The sequence below is a fragment of the Plectropomus leopardus genome, chromosome 19 (assembly GCF_008729295.1).
Source record: "Plectropomus leopardus isolate mb chromosome 19, YSFRI_Pleo_2.0, whole genome shotgun sequence".
NCBI classification, from domain to species: domain Eukaryota; kingdom Metazoa; phylum Chordata; class Actinopteri; order Perciformes; family Serranidae; genus Plectropomus; species Plectropomus leopardus.
In genome coordinates, this window is record NC_056481.1 from 19,277,804 (window position 1) to 19,298,729 (window position 20,926).

Genomic DNA, 20,926 nt, shown 5'->3' on the forward strand with positions numbered 1-20,926 from the left:
TGCTCTGAATTAATGATCAAATACAAGCACTGTCGGTCAAGTGATTATGTGATTATAAGTTGTTTTTCACAAAGTTTCCAGTCAGTTTCAGACTCATGTCAGTGCATCACATCAGCATACTAAAGCAGCAATTTCTCAACAAAAAGACATCTGTTTTTTAAACCTCTATCCTGGTAGGAAATGCAGCAAGTGTCATGCCACTATTCCCCAGAGAGAGCAGATGTCTTGCGGCATAATCGGGGCATGAAATACAGTGATTTCATTTTAAAAAAATCAATTTTTCATGTCACTAGCCTGGCAGATAATGCAGCAATGTCTTAATAAACAGCAACCACTTTTCATGGCAGTATCCCACCTAGAAATGTGGCAATGTCCAAAAATGTTAAACTTTTGTGCCACTTTCTGAGCAAAAAAAGCAGTGATGTCTTGCCAAAAATGTCCACCTTTTGTCACTCGATCCCTGCAAAAAAAAAAAAAAAAAAATGCAGGACGTATTAAAACTTATTAAAAAGGACTGCTTTTCATTTTATAATTCCAGTAGAAAAAGCAACGTCTCATCAAAAACCATTCACATTTAACACCTCCATTCCAGCAGGAAATGCAATGATTTCTGCAGCAAACATCCACTGTTTGAGCCACAATTCTGGCAGAAAAAGCAGTGATGTCTCAGTATAAAAAAAGTCTGCTTTTTTAGGCATTATTGAAACAGGAAAAGCAGGGACGTTTCAGTAAAAAAACATTCACTTTTCGTGCCGCTATCCCACCTAGAAATTGACCGATGTCTTTGCAAAAACGTCCAACTTTCATGCCACTTTCCTGTCAGAAAAAGCAGTAATGTCTTGCCAAAATGTTTGTTCGTGCCACTGTGCTCACAGAAAATGCTATGATGTCTTGGTAAACAAATGTCCACTTTTCATGCCTCTATTCCAACAGGAAATGCAGGGATGTCCTTCTTTTCATGCCAATGTTTCATAAAAAAAAAGCAAAGATGTTACATCAAAAAAAACCCATCTGTTTTTCATGGCAAATCAGGGGTGTCTCAGTAAAATATGACTGCTTTTTGTGGCACTATCGCAGCAGGAAATGCAGTGATGTTTCAGTAAAAACCATCCATTTTTCATGACACTATCTTAGCAGAGATTGCAGCAATGTCTCAGATAAAAACAACCACTTTTTATGACACTGTCCCGAAATGTAGCAATGTCCCTGCAAAAACTTTTGTGCCACTTTCTGGCGAAAGAAAAGCAGTGATGTCTTGCCAAAAATGTCCACTTTCATGCCATTATCCCTGCAGAAAATACAGTGGTGGTCTCTGCAAAATTATAAACTTTTTTGTCATTATCTCGGCATGAAATGCAGTGAAGTCTGTAAAAATAACAAGCACTTTTCAAGTCTAAAAAGCTGCTGGAAACACAGCAAACCTGTCTTGTTGTTTGTTGGTCGCAAATTGTGGTCTACAGAGGTCATTATGCCATCCACCATCCCCTCTATCTCCAAATGACAAAGTAAGCTCATATATAATGTCACTTTAGAATTATTTATATGATATGAAACATTCAAACGTTTGTGTAAGGATCTGTGTAGCTGTGTGAAGAAATTAGGAAACATACAGCGCCAAGATTTTCCTCTGACAAGCGATCTTAGAAAGAAACAAAAAAGAGGCAAAATCTGGCAGCAGTGATTGAGGGGTTTTGTGTTTTTGCAAAGCCTGTGCAAAGCAGTTCCCATAACCTTTGACAGACTCTGTCATTTCCCTGTGACATCACACCTATCATCTGCTCACCAGGTGACAAAGACAAAAAGCATCTGCCGGTCTGATTTCAACTCCAGCGGATTAAAAACAGCCTGCAGAAATGTAGAAATCGGCTCAGCTTATCAGGACGACACTCGCATTATAATAACCAACCATATTCACAGAGTCTGGTTCACAGAGAACATGTTACTGTGCAGGCCTCACAAGTGCACATATGGGCAGAGAGAGTGAATGTGCACGGAGCTTTAGATGCATGAATAGATGCTCAGGGTATTGTTGATGATTCAGAGCGTGTCTCAAGGAAAGTGCACTTCTTTCTATATGAGAAATAATACAGGCCTGCTCATGAGGGCAGCGGCAGCCGCCGCAGCGCACTGACAAAACACAAACCTAATGGACACATGAGTGGTTTTTGGAGAACCAGTGTGTCATCCACTCTCCCCACACAGGATAAAGCCCCCATCTCACACACACACACTCAAAGAAAACCCACTAATGAAACAAAGAGGACAGCGCAATAAGCCTGAGACAAACATCTTTTAGCAGATCATCATTACTTAGAGAGCAGAGAGCGGGTAACAGAATGAGACTGTCACATTACATGTCAAATTACCTTGTACGTTATATATGGCATTAAGTGAAAGGAATATATCTGATCTAGTGAGGGAGAGGATGATGAAGTAAATGCCATTAGTGAAGCAGTGTGTGGGCAGCAGACAAGCCGACATAAATAATGACCATCTTTCACTTCATTATTTCCAGTGCTTTATGAAACAAGGACATTTCTGTTTCATTTGTTAAACATGAAGAGGCAAGTGTGCATGACAGTAACTTCAAATGGTGACAGAGACACTTTAAAATGATCATGAAAGGAAATATACTCTCAGGTTAGATGGGATTAATTTACATATGGGACCAAAAACTATCTGAGGGATCATACAGAGCGCAGTTTTTGTCCATTCTCACATCTATGTTAATAAAAGAAGAAAAAATTAGATGAAACAATAATACAAAGACTGATAGTATTTACTATATCATTCATATTTTTAACTATTTAGCACCTGCATGGACATCAGTTGTCTTGTGCAGCATTATGATGCCTTTTGCAAGCATTTAAACCTCTGAAACCCTAGAAAATTGGTTTGATTTCTTTTAAAAAATATATAATTAGCAACTTAGCAGGAAAAAAAAGATCCTGCAAACTGGAAAAAACAATAAAAAGTTACAAGGAAATGATTTGAAAATTAACTGGGAGAGTATTATTAAATATTGTCAAAAAATGAGGGAAGAATGTCAGGGAAAATGTAAAATATGTAAAATCATGTTGCAGAAAATAGAAAAAAAGGTAATTTTTTTTAAGCACTTTCTTGGAGTCACTTTCATGTTGTTTTGTTTTTCCTTCATTTTTCTGCTTATTCCTGTAACTTTTTATCAATATCTTACTCATCCTAATTTTTGGGCCATTTCTTGTTAAATTGCTTGTCACCCTCTTCCCATGTTTTTTTTTTTTTTACAGAATCAAGCCAATTTCAAAGGGTTAAACTAATAAACACTATAGTTTCTTGAGCCATAAATCAACAAAATGATTGAAAAACATACAATACTCCCTACATGGCCTGGGCAGTGTCCAAGCTGCAACCTCCAGCATTTTCTTATGAAAGTCTAGGTTATTAAAAATCATGTCTGAAGATCAAGATCTGAGAACAATTTCCCTCTAAAAAAACACATATGATCACACCACAGTCAGATAAGAAAATGATATATAAGCGCCGTGTGTGAAATGCTTCATGCCAGCTTCACCATGTTGGCCTCAGTTCAACAGATGAAGCTCAGACTCTGGTGTGTTTTTCACAAATGGTTGCCATTATAGCTGGTTTTACAGTGAGCAATAAGGAGAGTTTAAGCACACACACACACACACACACACACACACACACACACACACTCTGTCTGCCTCTGTCAGTGAGCTGCCATCTGGTGGTCAAAATAGGCCTACACTGTGCTAAATGATGACGAAATGAAGAAAAAAAAAACTATATTCTGTCCCAATGTCATTCCACCCCCTCATCATTCCTCATATATCACTCATTATCCATTAGCATTAAAAGGTTTATGTTGCCAGGTTTTAAATATCTTCTCCTTCAGCATGACAATTGCATTGTAAAACCCCACCCTAAAAAAAGTTGTGACACTGTAAAACCAAAATAAAAACAGAAGGCAGTGATTTGAAATTGTAACCTCTTTGATAATCCGTTGTGGAAGAGGAGTATTTCACGACACGCTGCAGTTATTGGGTAGACTTTATATTGCTTAAATATCATTTCTAAAGTTTAAACTTAACCAGCACTTTTGGCGATTAATTTATACAACGTTGGAGGAAGTATTCAGATTCTTTACTGACATAAAAGTACTAATATCATCCTGTGGAAATATTCAATTACAAGTTTAAGTCTTGTGTTGAGAATGTTACAAAAAAAAAACTAAATAAGAATAATCAGGAACATTTACTTGTGTTACAGGGTTAGGGTTAGGGTTAGAAAAAGAAAAAAAGAAAGAATTGTCAATTACAATTCTGTCAACTGGCTAATATATTACTCAACTAATTGTTTCAGTTGTAGGCTACTTGTATTAACAGTTGGCTTATAAAAAAAAACCCATCATATTTCATAGGGTCATATAGGCTAAATTAATTGATATTAGGTGATGAGTCTCGCGCTCTTTAATAAGCCAGTAAGAACAGAGCATGCGCAGTTACCTACAGCTAAGACCATCGAAAACGATGGTCTTATATCTTCTGGTTTTACTTTTTATTCCTCCGCTGGGTCTAGAATAAAACGTTTTGACCAAAAAGAATAATTTTAACAAACTCAACATCGACTGCATCGCTTCTTTGAATATATGTATGTCATACAGATATTACCACAATATATTTAAACATGCATAGGAAAAATATACTCAGCAGGCGGAGGGATATCATTCATCTCTGCTGGTCGCGAGCCCTGAGCAGCAGCCGCTCGAGCGCGGTGGATACGGAGCCGCGGTTTCCTGTGTGTGGTGCTGTGTGAGTACAAACGGTCCGCTTTTTATTGGAAACTTTGGTGAGACAGAGGGTTTTTTCCAACAGTAGTGTGTATTATATTAACTTTTAAATCGGTTTCAATTTTCGAACACGCGCCCGCTTCCTCGCACGCGTTGTTTGTTTTCTCTTTAATGGCCGGGATGCGCGAGCGCTTTCTTTCTTTGGGAAAGCTAGTTTATTAGCTAACGTTTGCTAACGTGTTTTGCAAAGTTAATATTATATATGGGTTTTGAGGATTCATTGAGTGGATATATAAGCGTGCAGCGCCTCTTATTGATTAAACGGTTTCCACTTTGACGCTAAAAATATCAGTCTTTAATTAACAAACACCTTCGGACTAACAGAAAATGTGCTAGCTGACGGTTGTGATGATGTCATCACTGTGCGCCCGTTCAGGGGCATGTTTGTGGATCTGTTACCGGTTTACTGCATGGATATTTTACTGATGTTCACCCATATTGGCAATAACGCCGATTTTTGCGTAAGTGGTCGCCTAATATAACGTCGATTTCTCAATTTTGATTAATGACTGCGGATCTGTTCACCTCCTCTGATGCCTGCAGCGTTCATGAGCGCACTGTAAGAACCGTGCAGAGCAGACTGCTGTCTGCCTCCTCTGCCTCCAGCAGCTCCGTCTGTCCCATCAGCAGCCACCATGGCCTTTGTGCCTGCACCGAGCCCGACTGTGGTCGACCAGACCACACTGATGAAGAAGTACCTGCAGTTTGTGGCAGCACTCACAGACGCCAACACACGTAAGTTCAAAGAGCTCGCAGTCACTGGTGGAAGAAATATTCGGATCCGATATGTAAATAAAACTACTAATAGGCATACCACAGATTTAAAATACTCTGTTACAAGCAACTCCTTTATTGAAAGTAGTACTCCAGTAAAAGTAGGTTTAATCGAGAAAATTTACTTAAAGCACTTAATGCAAAAGTATTCAATGTAGAAAACTTTAAAAAAAAAACACCACCCAAAAGTAGAACACATCTTAAACGTATTTCAAAAATAGTTGAATTTCTTTGTCAATCAGCTGATTAATTAATAAGTAATTGTGTCAGATGTACTTTTATAAACTACCGGGTCGTTTAATTCATAACATAGCACCATACTTTAAAAACATTTCTTTCTGAAATGTTTTAAAATCTGAAACTAAAGCTTTCAGATAAATCTAGTGCAGTAAAAAGTACAGTATTTCCCTCTGAGCTGTAGTGGAATGGAAGTATGACGTGTCGTGAAAATAACAGATTCAATTAAAGTACCTCAATTTGTACTTAATACAATGAGTAAATGTGCCCAGGACATTCCACCACTATTCTCAGTATATTGCTAGTAAGTGATAAGTGATCTAGACAGGACTTATGGCAGATATCTGAAACTGCCAAAAAAGCCTCAAAATGATGCAGTTTTTATATTAATTAGTATAAAGCACATAATGACTTTGATGATTTGTTATTGTATGTACTGTTTGATTCAAAAAATGGATGCATTTTCTAATGAGTTTGGGGTTACCTCAAAAAGTTTGAATCCATCTGTAATCTAGCACCCATAAAGATGCCTTAAAAGTCATTAGTCTTAAATTTGTGATGTCATAATTACTACAAATATTTAATTAATCCGTCTCTTAATTTCTTTTTGTTAAAATTAGTCAGAAATCTTATGTATAAAATTCCACATTTCTGTTACAAATCTAAATCTAACACTGAGACTATTGATATTTTACTTTTTACCTGTACCTACCTGTTGGCTCTCTAACACTTTCCTTCATAAAAAACCTCCCTCTACACAGAAACACATATACATTTCTTAGCTTTATACTGGCCTGCATTGCTTGAAAAAGAAAAAATATAATTTGTCCAAAAATCAGGCTTAAATTTGGTTAAAAATATTTTGAAGAGTTCCTAAAAAGCATTAAATTAAAGTTTCTGACACCTGTGGACACCCTTATCATGTTATTTTTGCTTACTTTATGGTACATTTTTGGCTTGTTTTGTTCTCTCAAGCATGAACACATGAAGTGATCAGATGTTGTATGAATAAGTATGAAATCAACTTATCTCATTTGGGTTTCCGTTACTTTAAATCACCCTTTTAAATATTTAGCAGTTATTAAAATTATTAAGATGTTGTTCGTACAACAGAGTTCATGTAAGAATGAATGTAGTTGTTCCCATGGAAATAATATTAGCCTTCAGTGTGAATAATTAAAATTCAGGCTCAAAGAAAACTTTTCTCATACATATTCATTATTAAATTGCATGGACCTTGCCGTTGCATTGAACTTTTTTCTGCCTAGTATCAGCACAATAACTGATGGTTCAGGCTTCTGTGCTCAGCTGGGGCGATGTGATGAGAGCGATATGCTTTAGTCCAGTCAGAGGTACGTGTGTCTGGGAGAGTGTGTGTCTGTGTAAGTGTGTGTGAGTGTGATATTTGATGTACCTTCTAATCAAGCTGGACGCTGAAAGTAAAACTGATAAGATCTGAAAGTCCCTTCTGAGCACATGGAAAGCGATGAAAAGTGGAACTGAATCATTAGCAGCTTTGATTGATGGTGATGATTTGTCCTTCAACTTCCAGCTGATGAGACGAAGCTGAAGATGATGCAGGAGGTCAGCGAAAACTTTGAGGTGAGTTTGATGAATGTTCTCAGCGTGTGCTGCTGCAGGCTGATTCTCATTGTCTCTTCTGATGCATGATAATGGATTTTAACAAGTTGTATAGATCCCACAAAAGTAGAATTCTCTAAGGAGTCAGATCTGAACTTTGGGAGAATGCACTACATTTTGAAGCAGTTAAATAAGCCTACAACAACCAAGAAAAATCTTGGTTGACAAAAAACTTGCAAAGCAATGAAATATAACTGCAGAATCTACTAAGTTGCTACATGACACAACATGTCTTGGACTTTTACTTTCAGAATGTGACATCTTCGCCTCAGTACTCCACCTTCTTGGAGCACATCATCCCTCGCTTCCTCACATTCCTTCAGGATGGAGAGGTGCAATTCCTCCAAGAGAAACCTACACAGGTATGTGACTACAAATAAAGCTTTCGGCTCCTTCCTACACACAATTTCTATCCACTTTCAAAAACTGCACAGACAGAAATACGGATTTGGTCAAAGACACTAATAATAATAATGATGATGTCAGCATCAATCAATGGCAGTTGGGATACGCGTTTACATTTGGGCTGTTAGAAGGATGTAGAAAATGTCAAAAAGGAAATTTAGTAAAGGAAAGGTCCTGACATTCAAGTTAAAATACGACTCATATCTGCCAGATAACTGTTAAAATTTGTTGGTTCTCATTTGGTAAACACTTCAACTGTGCTAAAGTTTCAGAAAAGGTGTGAAGTATTTCTTACACTCATAAAAATAATGATCAAGTGCAGCACAAAGTGCTTCACAATGAGGGAATTCTAAGGACTAAGTGCCTCACATGAAAATAGAAACAATGGATGTAAAACATGCCAACAATACAATTCAGTTTAAAAGGACATTGAAATACAAGTTCCAAAAAAAAGAAAATAAGAAAGAGGGAATCATAACTCGGTCAGCAAAACCACAAATCTTAAAATCGTTAAATCAGAAAATTGTACAAATCGCAAAAATCATAAGATCAGGTAATATACAGCATTTTAAAAGAATTTCAGTGGTGTGAAGTATAAAAAAGACTTAAAGGCCTGTGTCTGGAAAATCTGTGTTTTTAGCTTTCTTTTTAAACGTCTTAGCGAGCTGGCTTCTGTGATATCTACAGTCTCAGTAATAAATCCAAAGGTTTTTACAGTAAGTTGCATGACTGCAGACATAGATCAGCATTCACAAATTGTAACTCTATACATTCACTTTTGATTCTGTCAATAAATTTGATTATATCAAACTGTATAATTGTACGCAGAGCTAGATTCTTCGCTTTAAAAGTTTTTCCATTTTTCAGCAACTGCGGAAGCTGGTGCTGGAAATCATCCACCGCATCCCAACCAATGAGCACCTTCGTCCACACACCAAGAACATCCTGTCTGTGATGTTCCGCTTTCTGGAGGTATGATGAGTCCTGTTCTCTTGATATTTTTGCATCATTCAGTTACTATGAACCTGGATTTTTACCTTTTACTTTTTGTTTTGCCTCAGTTTCTTATAGCTGATGAGTTTTCAAAGCTAAATACACATGCACGTAAATTGCTGGAAATTTAATCTAAGCACCTCCTAAAAGCTGCAACGTGCCTGTGATGGTAATATTTTAATTTTTAGTGAATGTTGTACAAAGAATGAATAACACAGGTGGGGTTCAATGAAAATGTTGTTGTCACTGTTCAAAGCAGACAAGGACAAAATCTTGTGCATTTATTCCACAGATACAGGGGCTACTGTGTGGCCATTTCACATTCATGTGTTTTCCTTTTGTTACAGATTGAAAGTGAGGAAAATGTGCTGATCTGCCTTCGCATCATAATCGAGCTGCACAAACAATTCCGGCCTCCGATCTCTCAGGAGGTGAGAATCTCATTGCTTGTAAAGATGAGGCTGTGAAATAATTTCTAGAAATGAGAATAGGGCTCTCCTCAAATTCAGAGCTCAGCAAATGTCAAGTTGATTGAATAATCTGTCAAATTGTTCCCCTGTTCCTTAATTATTTTTGCTGATGGATGCAAATGTTATGGTTTAGTTCTTTTAAAGACACAGACATATCTGTTAAAAATCCTCTGATGCCAGAGATGTGATCATTAAACAGCGGTAACTAATACTAACTCCTCGTTTTTTGTGGTAAGTAATAATCATTAAAACATGTCAATAATTAACATATCCAGTGAAACAAGGCCTGAATGACAAACAGCAGGGCCAGCACTACATATACAACAGATTTTAAATAATTGTTTTATTAAAAGAAAACGAACATTTGGTCATTTTCTTAAAGTCTTGCATTTACATGTTTTCCATAATCCTCTCACCTCAGATTCATCACTTTCTGGACTTTGTGAAGCAGATTTACAAAGACCTTCCAAAAGTTGTCGTAAGTACAATCTTCACAGCTACTGGCTTTTCTTTTTATGTTCTGATTTGATTGCGTTTCACTGGAAGCAATGAATTACTCACCATTGTCTTCTCTTCTTTTCATCTCTGTGCTCCCATTAGGCACGGTACTTTGAGAACCCGCAGGTGATCGCAGAGAACACAGTTCCCTCCCCAGAAATGGTCGGGATGATCACATCAGTGCTGGTCAAGACTGCACCTGAGAGGGACGACAGCGAAACACGAACAGTAAGCTCACTGTTTTTTAGCAGTTTGCAGTTTTTGACCGTACCGTCTGTAACCACAGGAGGGCAGTAGAGCACCATGTTGGCACATTAAGGCAAATCCACAAAACTGCCTTCTTGCGTATTACTCACAGATAGAAAATAAATAATCGGCAGTCCTTTCAGCGTACATTTTCAGACTCATGGTTTTATAAAGCTTTTATCAGTTTAACACGGCCCTGTGGTGAGTTTATCTCTTTGAGGACCTTTATTGGCTGCCTGAATGTTAGCATTATAATTAATAGATTATCATTAGATGACAATTTTCCTTAACAGGAATTGTAGTTTTCTTTTTTAAAGACTTTACTGAAAACATAATCTTACAGCAGAAGAAGAATATTAAAAATGTGACATTTTGTAATTGAACACAAGTACTGGTGACAATTTAAACCATACTTACTAACCTTGAAACCTAAAAAATATTGAGGATTTCAAAACCAAAGTCTGGAGTTTCTGGAGAGTGAGTTTCCTGACCTTTAAACAATGAAGAAAACAATATTACAAGGGTACAGCATCAGTATTTTTATGTTCAACACATTTAATTTGGTCTACTTTTTGGTTCTTGATCCTGGTACTCTGCTGAAGTACACAGGAGGGAGGGAGGGAGGAGGGAGGGCAGGCTGTAGGCTTGGCCCACAACAGGGACCCACAGCCAGTTGTCCTCCATGGCCCACCCACACCCCGGGCTCCTGGATGCCTAAGCGAGGGGTAACAGGAGCCTCATGGTCTCTGGAAGACGGCTGGGTATCCCACTGTGACGGAGGAGGGCAAGCTGGATCCCTCTCAACCCCTAAAGCAGTCCCCAACCCCCTGCTGGAAAATGGTCTTTTGTTAAAACTGGTCTGTTTCTGCAGTAGAGATCGACAAATACTTTTGAAATTGGTACTACGTGACCAGAAAAAAAACAAGGACTGTTGCAGAAAAACTAAAACTGTCAGAAATCACTGCACTGCACTGGACCAATAAAGGCTCCCGATGGTGGGTGACGTAAAGTGAACTTGTTTGTTTGACACAATGGCAGCCGACCGGCTGGTGACAATCTATCTGTTACATTGTTATAATATAAATCTGGTTGAAAATCATCAAAGTATTCCTTCAAGAACGCAAAATGTGGTCAGCATGGAGATAAGGTGTCTATCTGCAGCTGTGCCAGACACTGAGTCGTTGGGCTGATGCATGCTGTACAGTGTCAGAAACAGGTTGTGATAACAAAAGGGAAAAATAAAAGTGTGAACATTTGTCATAAATTAGAAATATGGAAGAATCGTGACCACGAGAGGAAACTGTAAAGGGGAGCGTTGTGGTGAGAACTTGACTATGTTTACCTTTTGTTGACTGTGGCTGTGGTGTATGTAAAGGCAAAACTTTTGCACACCTATAGGTCCACAGGTGTGCAAACAGGGGCTGACTGTTGTAGGACAAAGAACTCCCACAGTGTCCTCTACAACTACAACAATTAGAACTTTATTGGGACTAATGTATAGAGACCTTAATCAGGTTATTCCCCCCCTTAAAAAAGTTAGAATAACTTGATGAGGGTCTCTGAACAGGAACATTGTTCCTGCACATATCTGCTTATTGCAGGTGAAGGAGACAGTGTTCTTTGTTCTGCAGTGGTATGTCTGTCAGAAACGTTTTATTTGATGGGGCTTCTGCTGTAGAAGGGTGTGGCAGCGTGGATCTAGCATTTACCTCAGTCATCCTTACCGTGTCTTTCACTTTGTTTCTGCCTCCAGCACACCATCATCCCCCGGGGGTCCTTGTCTCTCAAGGTGCTGGCAGAGCTGCCCATCATCGTGGTGCTGATGTATCAGGTTGGTGACTTCTCTCTAAATATAACCATCACACTTTAACACCTACACAATGTGGTTCAATAACAGGGAAAATGAGTAATTGCAAAAAGTGCTTTGGGTATGAAAATGAAACAAAAAAATATAATTCCGTTTTAGGGTTGTAAATTTATGGAGCCCTGGAAGGGTCACTGTGGAGATGAAATATAGATAGTGGTAAAAAAAAAAAGTCATGAAACATTTTCCCAAGAAAGTTTCTCAATCCCCGAGAAAGTTTCTGGTAGAATTTATTTTCCATCATCAATTTTTAGCCACCATCATTTTTTTTTTTCATCATCTAATTTTTTTCAGCCATCCAACTTTTTTCCAACATCTATTTTTTTCTACTCCATGTTCCTTAGGGACTCCGTAGAAATTAATTTGCTATCTATTTAAAAAAACTAACATCACTAGCTGAAGTGGCTCATTTTCTTTTTTAGATAATTGGAAACGTTAGCACATTTTCCCCAAAAAATACACATGGAGGCTCAGAGTTTTAGAATCCATAACTTCAGCTGTAATAATGCACGTGTATTAGAATGGGGTTTGAGATTGTGTGTTTGCTCTGTCCCCTCAGCTCTATAAGCTGAACATTCACAATGTGGTGTCAGAGTTTGTGCCCCTCATCATGAACACCATCATGCTCCAGGTGTCTCCACAGGCCAGGTAAGCCGTATGAGTGTGTGTGTGTGCGCGCGCGCATCTTTCACAAATTTCATTTCCACTTTACCGCCTTCAAAATGAGTTCAGGCTCGTTTAAGAGAATGGATTTTTCTTCCACTCTAGCACTCAGTTTGTTGATCCTGTTGCCCTTACTTTGCCTGCCAAACCTGAAGTTAAAATCCATTTTGGGGAAGTTAAAATTGTAGAAATTGGCTTAGCAGGAGGTGAAGCCTCTCAGGGTAGGAAGAGGCTTGTGTTAAGCATTCGGAACAGAGAGGAAATGGACCAGAGTTAATTTAGGAGAAATACCTCAGCAGTCTCTGGCAGGTACAGAGTTTCCTCCTGACGTGCAGCAACAAACAAGTCACCCATGTAGAATTGAGTCCCATATGAAGACCTGTGTAATTGCCACCTACTGCAGATATACAACATCATGAATGTCTCTGATGAGGCTAAATGTGTTTTATATGTAAATGGTTTCCTTTGCAGGCAACACAAGCTGTACAACAAGGAGCTGTATGCGGATTTCATCGCAGCGCAGATCAAGACTCTGTCATTTCTCGCCTACATCATCCGAATCTACCAGGTACACCGACCTGTTTGATGGCCGCACGTTGCATCAGTTTCCACTGTTCATGAACAGTTGAAGCCCTTTCACTTGCATCATTTTTGCATGTTTTCTCACCAGTATTTTGCAGTGTGCAATATATTTATATAACACATCCTCTTTTCAGACTTTAAAGAAATGGTTCTAATCTTTTGATGTGGGGTTGAATGAGGTACTTATCCATAGTCAGTGTGTCACCTCCAGTCTGGGCCTTTCCCAAACCACCCCCTACACTCTATTCACTTCCAGTCCATTTCTGCATTGACACTGAGGATCCCCCACATAAAGTGCCATCCCAAACTAACTAATGAGGAGTGGAAGTGGGTTATAAAGCCCTTTAACAGCAAGCCTGCACTGATGCCGACTTACTCACCATGTGCAGCGCCTTAATGTGAAGATGCTCCGTACAAATAAAATTCCATGTGACTATCCTTTGCAAATGTAAGCTGCCCAGACAGAGACATATAATATTGTCAAACAGATGTTAACAACTTAAATTCTACGTTGTATTCAGGATAAAATAGACCCCTCTCTAGTAAACAGCAGCCATATTTAATTAATTGTAAAGTGTTATTTACAGAAACTGTAAATGGAGCAGCTTAGAAACGGTGTAAAAAATAAGATGTTTTTGAAAGAAAGAGAAACGTCACCAATGTAGGACTAGGTTTTATTACGATTTATATGTTGTTTATTTATGTATGCATTTAATGATTTATTTATTGATTCATGCATGCATTTTAATGGCAAAAAGATGATATAAGCTACCAAAATTCCAGTAAATGGCAACACACAGCCTATAGCTCAAATAAAAGTGATACAGATACATATGAAGTTAACATAAAATGGGATTAAGTTTATTTTTCTTAATGGTTACAGCTTCGTTTTCCACTGCAGAGAGGGTTGTTTGTGCCAAAGCTTGCTGCTATAGTTGTACCCTACACCTTAATGAAAGGGGCTTTATTCAGCAGTGAAGGTGACCACAGATGAAATTACACTCCAAGATGGAGTGGGCATTTAGAGGGTCTTTTACTTTGGTGAATCTGTACTAACCATTTAAAACACCAAAGTCACACAATACAATACAAACTAACTGATCCAGGCAACAGTAGACAGTAGACCAGTGTTCAGCAATGTTGAATAACTTTTTTTCCTCAGTGGAGTCCGGCTTTGAAGAGAGCAATATAATAGATTATTTTCCAGTTAGAAGTCGCTATCTGACAGTAACTTGTTTAGCTTTCATGTTGGACTCCTGTCTGCTACTCCAAACTGGGGACATAGCAACTGACATCTGTTGTAACTAATAAACTGTGTATGGATCAATACCTCATAAAACTTACAGAAAAGAACTACCGGTATCCCTCAAACGTAAACTGCTAACAAAGATCCCAAGATACAAAGATGTAGATGCAGTAAATCAGCCATGTTTCCTAAGAATATAAAGTCATAAATCAGGCGTGTTTCCTGAATGTCATTTGTTCTTGTTGGTGTCAGGTGATTGGCAGGAAGCAGAGTCTAACACAATGATATAAATACACTGAAGTTTGGAGGAATAAAGATAAAACAGACACTTTGAAATATTAAATTAAGACTTTGTATATTTAGTTTTTCACTCTGAGCCAGAATGAATGGCACAAATGACTTCCTGTAAAGCAGCCTCCTGCTACACTGTGTGCCGACTTTATCAGGGACAGTGTGTTAAAGACAGTCAAAACTAACATCAAAGAACACTGATAATACCAGAAAAAGAGGAATTCTATTAGGGGATTTAACAGTTCTGTTTTTGCTGTTACAGACACCCTGCTTGCACAAATTAAATTAAAAGATATCAAACTAAAAAAATACTGAATATTTGGGCAAACATTCGGTTTATATTGGCGTTAATTATTTTGGCAAAGCATCGCTTGCCTCAGTCTCAGTGTGCAGTGATTTTAAGAGTGAGTTGTGCTTTTAGTCATATGTTGTGTGTGTCTATCAGGACCTGGTGGGGAAATACTCTCAGCAGATGGTGAAGGGCATGCTGCAGCTGCTGACCAACTGCCCCTCTGAGACGGCTCACCTCCGCAAAGAACTGCTCATCGCAGCCAAGCACATCCTCACAACTGACCTACGCAGCCGTACGTACACAAACACACACACAAACACACATACACACACACACACACACACACACTTATAAATGAATGAACAGAAAATGAGAAAGTTCGGTGAATTTGCACAGTGCACATTAACAGTTTTTTTCCTCTTTGAAAGTTGTAGAACCTTTGAGGCTAATTGTAGTTCATCGTGTTTTTCTCAGTCAAAGCATCAGCAGCCAACATTCTTCATTTTTCACATCTCACACTTCTGAAATAACATTTTCATTGGCTGTGAAACTGTGGTTGTAGAAGCTCATTTTAATTTGGTGAAAGGTGAGACTGAATGAAATGGAATAAAAGCTCAGCCACCCATCAGTGCTATCCTGAGACACATTTTATTATTTTCTAAGTGCAACGCACATTAAGCTCTTTTATGAGTTATTTTTTTCCTCAGCAAAAGTTTGTAGAGTTGAGTTGCAGAGTGGATAATTGATCACTTGATGCGGTCAGATCGATAGATGAGAGGAGCAGATGCTGTAGAATGATAGCAAATTTTTAGACCCAGTACGTGCAGCGCTCCAACAGCGTGGTGCAATTAATAATCAAACTGTATATATATATATACCAACAGCACTCCTAATGAATGGTCCATCTCCAGAAACATAAAATCAATATGTGGCATCAGATGTTGATATTGTGGCAGGCCGTCACAAATACATGAATGTGTAGGAAACCGTGGTGATGCACATGGCAGTTTTGGTTTTGGTAGAGGTCCTGAAAATCAGACCCATGCAGGACTCAAGTATGCATACACCTTTATCCCTGTCAACCTGTTTTTTCAAGATCTTTGAATGATGCCATGAATTGTGTTATTGTGTTTCAGAGTTTATACCTTGTATGGACAAACTTTTTGATGAATCCATCCTGATCGGTTCTGGTTACACGGCTCGAGAGACTCTGAGGTGAGTTTTCTGTGTGTTCACAATCATCTGATCTCTTCAATGTCTTGGCAAAGATGCCCCCCCCCTTCTCTGTCTCTGTGGTTGCGGATTGCTCAGCCAGGTGCATGCTAAGTGTCCTGGCATATTAATCAGGTGGTTCTCAGTGCTGCCGGTAAGCTAACTCCCAACACTGCAGCACAGAGTATGCTGTCAAGTTGTCATGTACATGGGCATCTCCGGGGGGCGGGGGGGTCCTCACCCCTCCCCCCACGCCTCCGGTCGATTTCAAACCCTTGTTGACCCTCTCCAGATGCCAGACAAGCTCACCTCATCAACAAAATAGCTGTCATTTCACATTAGTTGTACATAGGAAACGAGGCGGTTGGCTGAGACCTGGCAGGACTATCAGTGTCACTCATTAGCTCACTCGCTCTTTCCCTTTCTCCTCCACTTCCCTACCTCAGTTTCAGTTGTATCCCAATGCTGCTTTCCATAACTGTCAAACTTCTCCTGACTTTCTGGATTACCACTTTTTCTAACTTTTAGAAAATGTCAGCTCACCGGAGTGTGCTCTTTTCTGTTTTCACTGCTATTAAGTCAAGAAATCTGATTAGAATTCCATTTCAAATATCATAGTCAAATGTTTCAATTTCTTTCCAGACCTTTGGCCTACAGCACACTGGCAGACCTGGTGCACCACGTTCGTCAGAACTTGCCTCTGACAGATTTATCCCTGGCTGTGCAGCTCTTTGCCAAGAACATCGATGATGAGTCACTTCCCAGTAACATCCAGACCATGTCTTGTAAGCTGCTGCTCAACCTGGTGGACTGCATCCGCTCAAAGTCTGAGCAAGAGAACGGCAATGGACGGGACATCCTGATGAGGATGCTGGAGGTTAGCAGCAGCAAGATTTTGGATCAGTAGAAAACATACCGAGAAATATTGCATACACACTGACAAAGAAATTTTTCTTTTCTGTAGGTGTTTGTGCTGAAGTTTCACACCATTGCACGTTACCAGCTCGTCTCCATCTTCAAAAAGTGCAAACCCCAGTCAGAGATGGGTGTGGTCGACCCAGGGGTGTTACCCGGGGTGCCGGCCACGCCCACTCCTTCCACCACCCCTGCCATTCCACCTCCTGCTCCTCCCACGCCTGTTGCTGCGCCGCCTCCACCCCCTTCAGCGTCTTTTGACCGATCAGGGGAGAAGGAAGACAAGCAGACTTTTCAGGTGTCGGACTGCCGCAGTTTGGTGAAGACGCTGGTGTGTGGAGTGAAGACGATAACGTGGGGCATCACTTCCTGCAAAGCCCCAGGAGGTGAGATGAAACAAATCCATAATAGCATATCAATACAAATCTAGCAAGAATTACATGATACATTTTTGCACTTACCTACATGCTCTGTCTAACTTGTTTTCCAGAGGCTCAATTCATTCCTAACAAGCAGCTTCAGCCAAAAGAGACACAAATCTACATTAAGCTGGTAAAATATGCCATGCAGGCCTTGGACATCTACCAGGTACAGCCAAACGTCTGCACTGTAACGCCACACTTTTTATTTTTTTCCAATGATATGATGATGACAAACAAAAAGATACAAATCTTTCACAAACACATGGCTGTGATAAAACACAGCCCAGTGTGACAGCAAAAGGTGTGTCTTCTGATCAGGTTCAGGTTGCCAACAACCAGCAGACGTATATCCGGGTAGCCAACTGTCAGACTGTACGCATGAAAGAGGAAAAAGAAGTCCTGGAGCACTTTGCAGGGGTCTTCACCATGATGAACCCACTCACATTCAAGGAGATCTTTCAGACGACAGTGCCGTACATGGTGGAGAGGATCTCCAAGAACTACGCGCTGCAGGTACACACGATCTCACATAAACACAAGTGCAGGATTCCCACCAAAATTAGAAAAAAAATCCAGGCCTTTCCATGTAACTATATGTGAAGTAGGTTCCTTGTATGACAAACTTAAATTAATCTGCTGCACTGCGTGACCACTGAACATCTCTAGTATAAAGTGATAACACATAGACCAGAATGGCATTGCATCATCACTAAGACCACACCCTCTTTGGGGAGAAGAAATGTGTCAAAACGTGAGGAGAGAAATGGGAAAATGCAGAAAAGATTTGCGTAGCTGCTGAATCCAAGGTTTTACATTTAGATTTTTGGCACATAAGATTCATTAATGTTTATTGTCAGTGTGGTTAATGACTAAATGTTGCTTGTGACAGTTACAACAGATGGAGAGCTGAGGTTAACTTAATTAAGAAACAACCATTTGTTTAACAAGACATAAATGCATACAAACTTGTTATAATTAGCATGCCAACTCTTGTATGGCTGTATAAATAGCGATGACATACATAGGTATAGGGGTTCCCATGGTCATGGAAAACCTGCAAAAGTGATGTAATTTCAGTGTCGTTTTATAGGCCTGGAGAAGTCATGGTACCAGGAAAACTCCTTGAAAGTTTTAGAAGAATCACAGAATTTTGTTGTGCATTACAGCTGTTTTTTAAAAATCCTGGGTGATGTGTTTTGTTCCTCACAATTATTTTAGTCAGTACATAATAATTCACATAATACAGTCTCCAGTATTAATTCATTTAAGCTCAAATACCATTTTTTTGTTTTCCGCTTCCGTTTCCCCAGATTGTGGCAAATTCTTTTCTGGCCAATCTGTCAACGTCTGCTCTTTTTGCCACCATCCTGGTGGAGTATCTTCTTGAGAGACTCCCAGAGATGGGCTCCAATGTTGAGCTGTCAAATCTTTACCTCAAGCTCTTCAAACTGGTCTTTGGCTCAGTGTCACTGTTTGCTGCTGAGAACGAGCAGATGCTCAAGGTAAGTGGCTGTTTCTGAATATTAATATCTTTTCCTCTGTCATTCTTTACTAAATGTGACTGTCTTTTTCTCAGCCACACCTCCACAAGATCGTGAACAGCTCAATGGAGCTGGCCCAATCAGCGAAGGAGCCCTACAACTACTTCCTGCTTCTCCGTGCTCTCTTCCGCTCCATCGGTGGAGGCAGCCATGATCTGCTCTACCAGGAGTTCCTGCCCCTTCTACCCAACCTGCTGCAAGGTAATGCCTCACACACTGTCTCTCAAAACTGAATATGAGTTGTACTGATTTTAAGTGGGAGAAATAACATCTCCTCTCTCCTAATCTCCCCTCTCTGTGCTGCCAGGTCTGAACATGCTGCAGAGTGGCCTACATAAGCAGCACATGAAGGATCTGTTCGTGGAGTTGTGTTTGACGGTGCCAGTGCGTCTGAGCTCCCTGCTGCCCTACCTTCCCATGCTCATGGATCCTCTGGTGTCTGCCCTCAACGGCTCTCAGACTCTGGTGAGCCAGGGCCTCCGCACTCTGGAGCTGTGTGTGGACAACCTGCAGCCCGACTTCCTCTACGATCACATCCAGCCTGTCAGGGCAGAGCTCATGCAGGTGGGGGTTGATACTTTTACATCTAAAAAGAAATTGATTCATATCATCTTTTCATTATCACTCAGCAGATCTGCCCTCTAGTGGTCACCGTGGACAAGGCAATGTATCTGCATCTAGTAACAGTACTGAGACTGGAGGAAGTATTTAGATTATTTAAGTAAGAATACTCACACTCCACTAAAAAATACTCTTGTATAAGTAAAAGTCCTGCATGTTACTTAAGTTAACATATATATGTATAATAAGGAAAATATACTCAAGTAAAAGGACTGCAAAATTGTTAATAAATTATTCTGACTCCTCCATTACTTTTACTGTTGTAGGTGCTCAAGATGGAGCTAAGTTTGAACTATTAATGATTATTTTTTTATGGATTAATCTGCTGATAATTGATTGATTGTTTGATTTGTAAACATGAGTACAAACCCTTCAGTTTATAAAAGGAAAAGCAGCAGATCGTCACATTTGTGAAGCTGGAACCATGAAATATTTTTACATGAAGAACAACTAAATGATCATCAAAAAAGATGCCAATTAATTGTCTGACCAACTGATGTACCAACTTATCATTCCAGCTATACTTGTATTTACTGTTGGGGGTTTAATTCATAACAAAATATAGCATAGCATGGTGTTTTATTATTTATTATTTTCTAATTACTTAAAGTTCTTTGCATAAAATCTTACTTTGTAAAGTTGTTAAGTAAAAAGCAGGGTTTGTATGAGGTGCTTGACGTGCTTGAATTTGGCACTAAGAAATTTTACTATTGGAATACCTTGAAAGTCAGAAATTTTTAACTTGGCCCTCAAAAAAGTTACTTGAATGAAATTTGAGAAAGACAGAATGATAAGTTATTTACTTAAATGTAGTAGACTTTTTTCAACTAGGAGGCTGAAAACAGCCATGGTCACAATTATTTTGTAATGCCATACGAGCGGTATGAGCTTGATGTGCCAACGGGTTGTTGAATGCAAGTGAATAGGATGTTTCACAAGCTTGAAAAATTTTAGTGTGCAGCTGTAGATGTTGGATGGATTTGTAAAGTTTGTTGGGTGCAGCAGTGGCTGTGAGCAGCTAGCTTTGCTTGCTAGCTGCTGAACCGCAGCAGCAGCATGCAAGCAGAGCGAGCCACCACCAGTCGTCACATCTGCTGATCCCCACAGTACTCCACTTAGATCTGTCATCCTTGAAAATAAAAATGTGCTTCAAAAAGCACT

General features: G+C 39.4%; 1 protein-coding gene across 1 annotated transcript in view; it reads left to right on the top strand.

Moving 5' to 3' along the window:
• The first annotated feature begins 5,123 nt into the window (after nt 1-5,123).
• The window catches only part of LOC121958888 (transformation/transcription domain-associated protein), a 102,692-nt gene continuing 86,889 nt past the window's right edge, over nt 5,124-20,926 (top strand). Inside the window, 20 exon segments of the mRNA XM_042508052.1 lie at nt 5,124-5,313; nt 5,396-5,587; nt 7,416-7,465; nt 7,756-7,866; nt 8,777-8,881; nt 9,250-9,333; nt 9,794-9,850; nt 9,973-10,098; nt 11,870-11,947; nt 12,540-12,628; nt 13,115-13,211; nt 15,208-15,346; nt 16,191-16,269; nt 16,909-17,143; nt 17,231-17,567; nt 17,672-17,769; nt 17,922-18,116; nt 18,914-19,105; nt 19,180-19,345; nt 19,452-19,708. Coding sequence (XP_042363986.1) covers nt 5,488-5,587; nt 7,416-7,465; nt 7,756-7,866; nt 8,777-8,881; nt 9,250-9,333; nt 9,794-9,850; nt 9,973-10,098; nt 11,870-11,947; nt 12,540-12,628; nt 13,115-13,211; nt 15,208-15,346; nt 16,191-16,269; nt 16,909-17,143; nt 17,231-17,567; nt 17,672-17,769; nt 17,922-18,116; nt 18,914-19,105; nt 19,180-19,345; nt 19,452-19,708 — 2,595 coding nt within the window. The 5' untranslated portion in view covers nt 5,124-5,313; nt 5,396-5,487.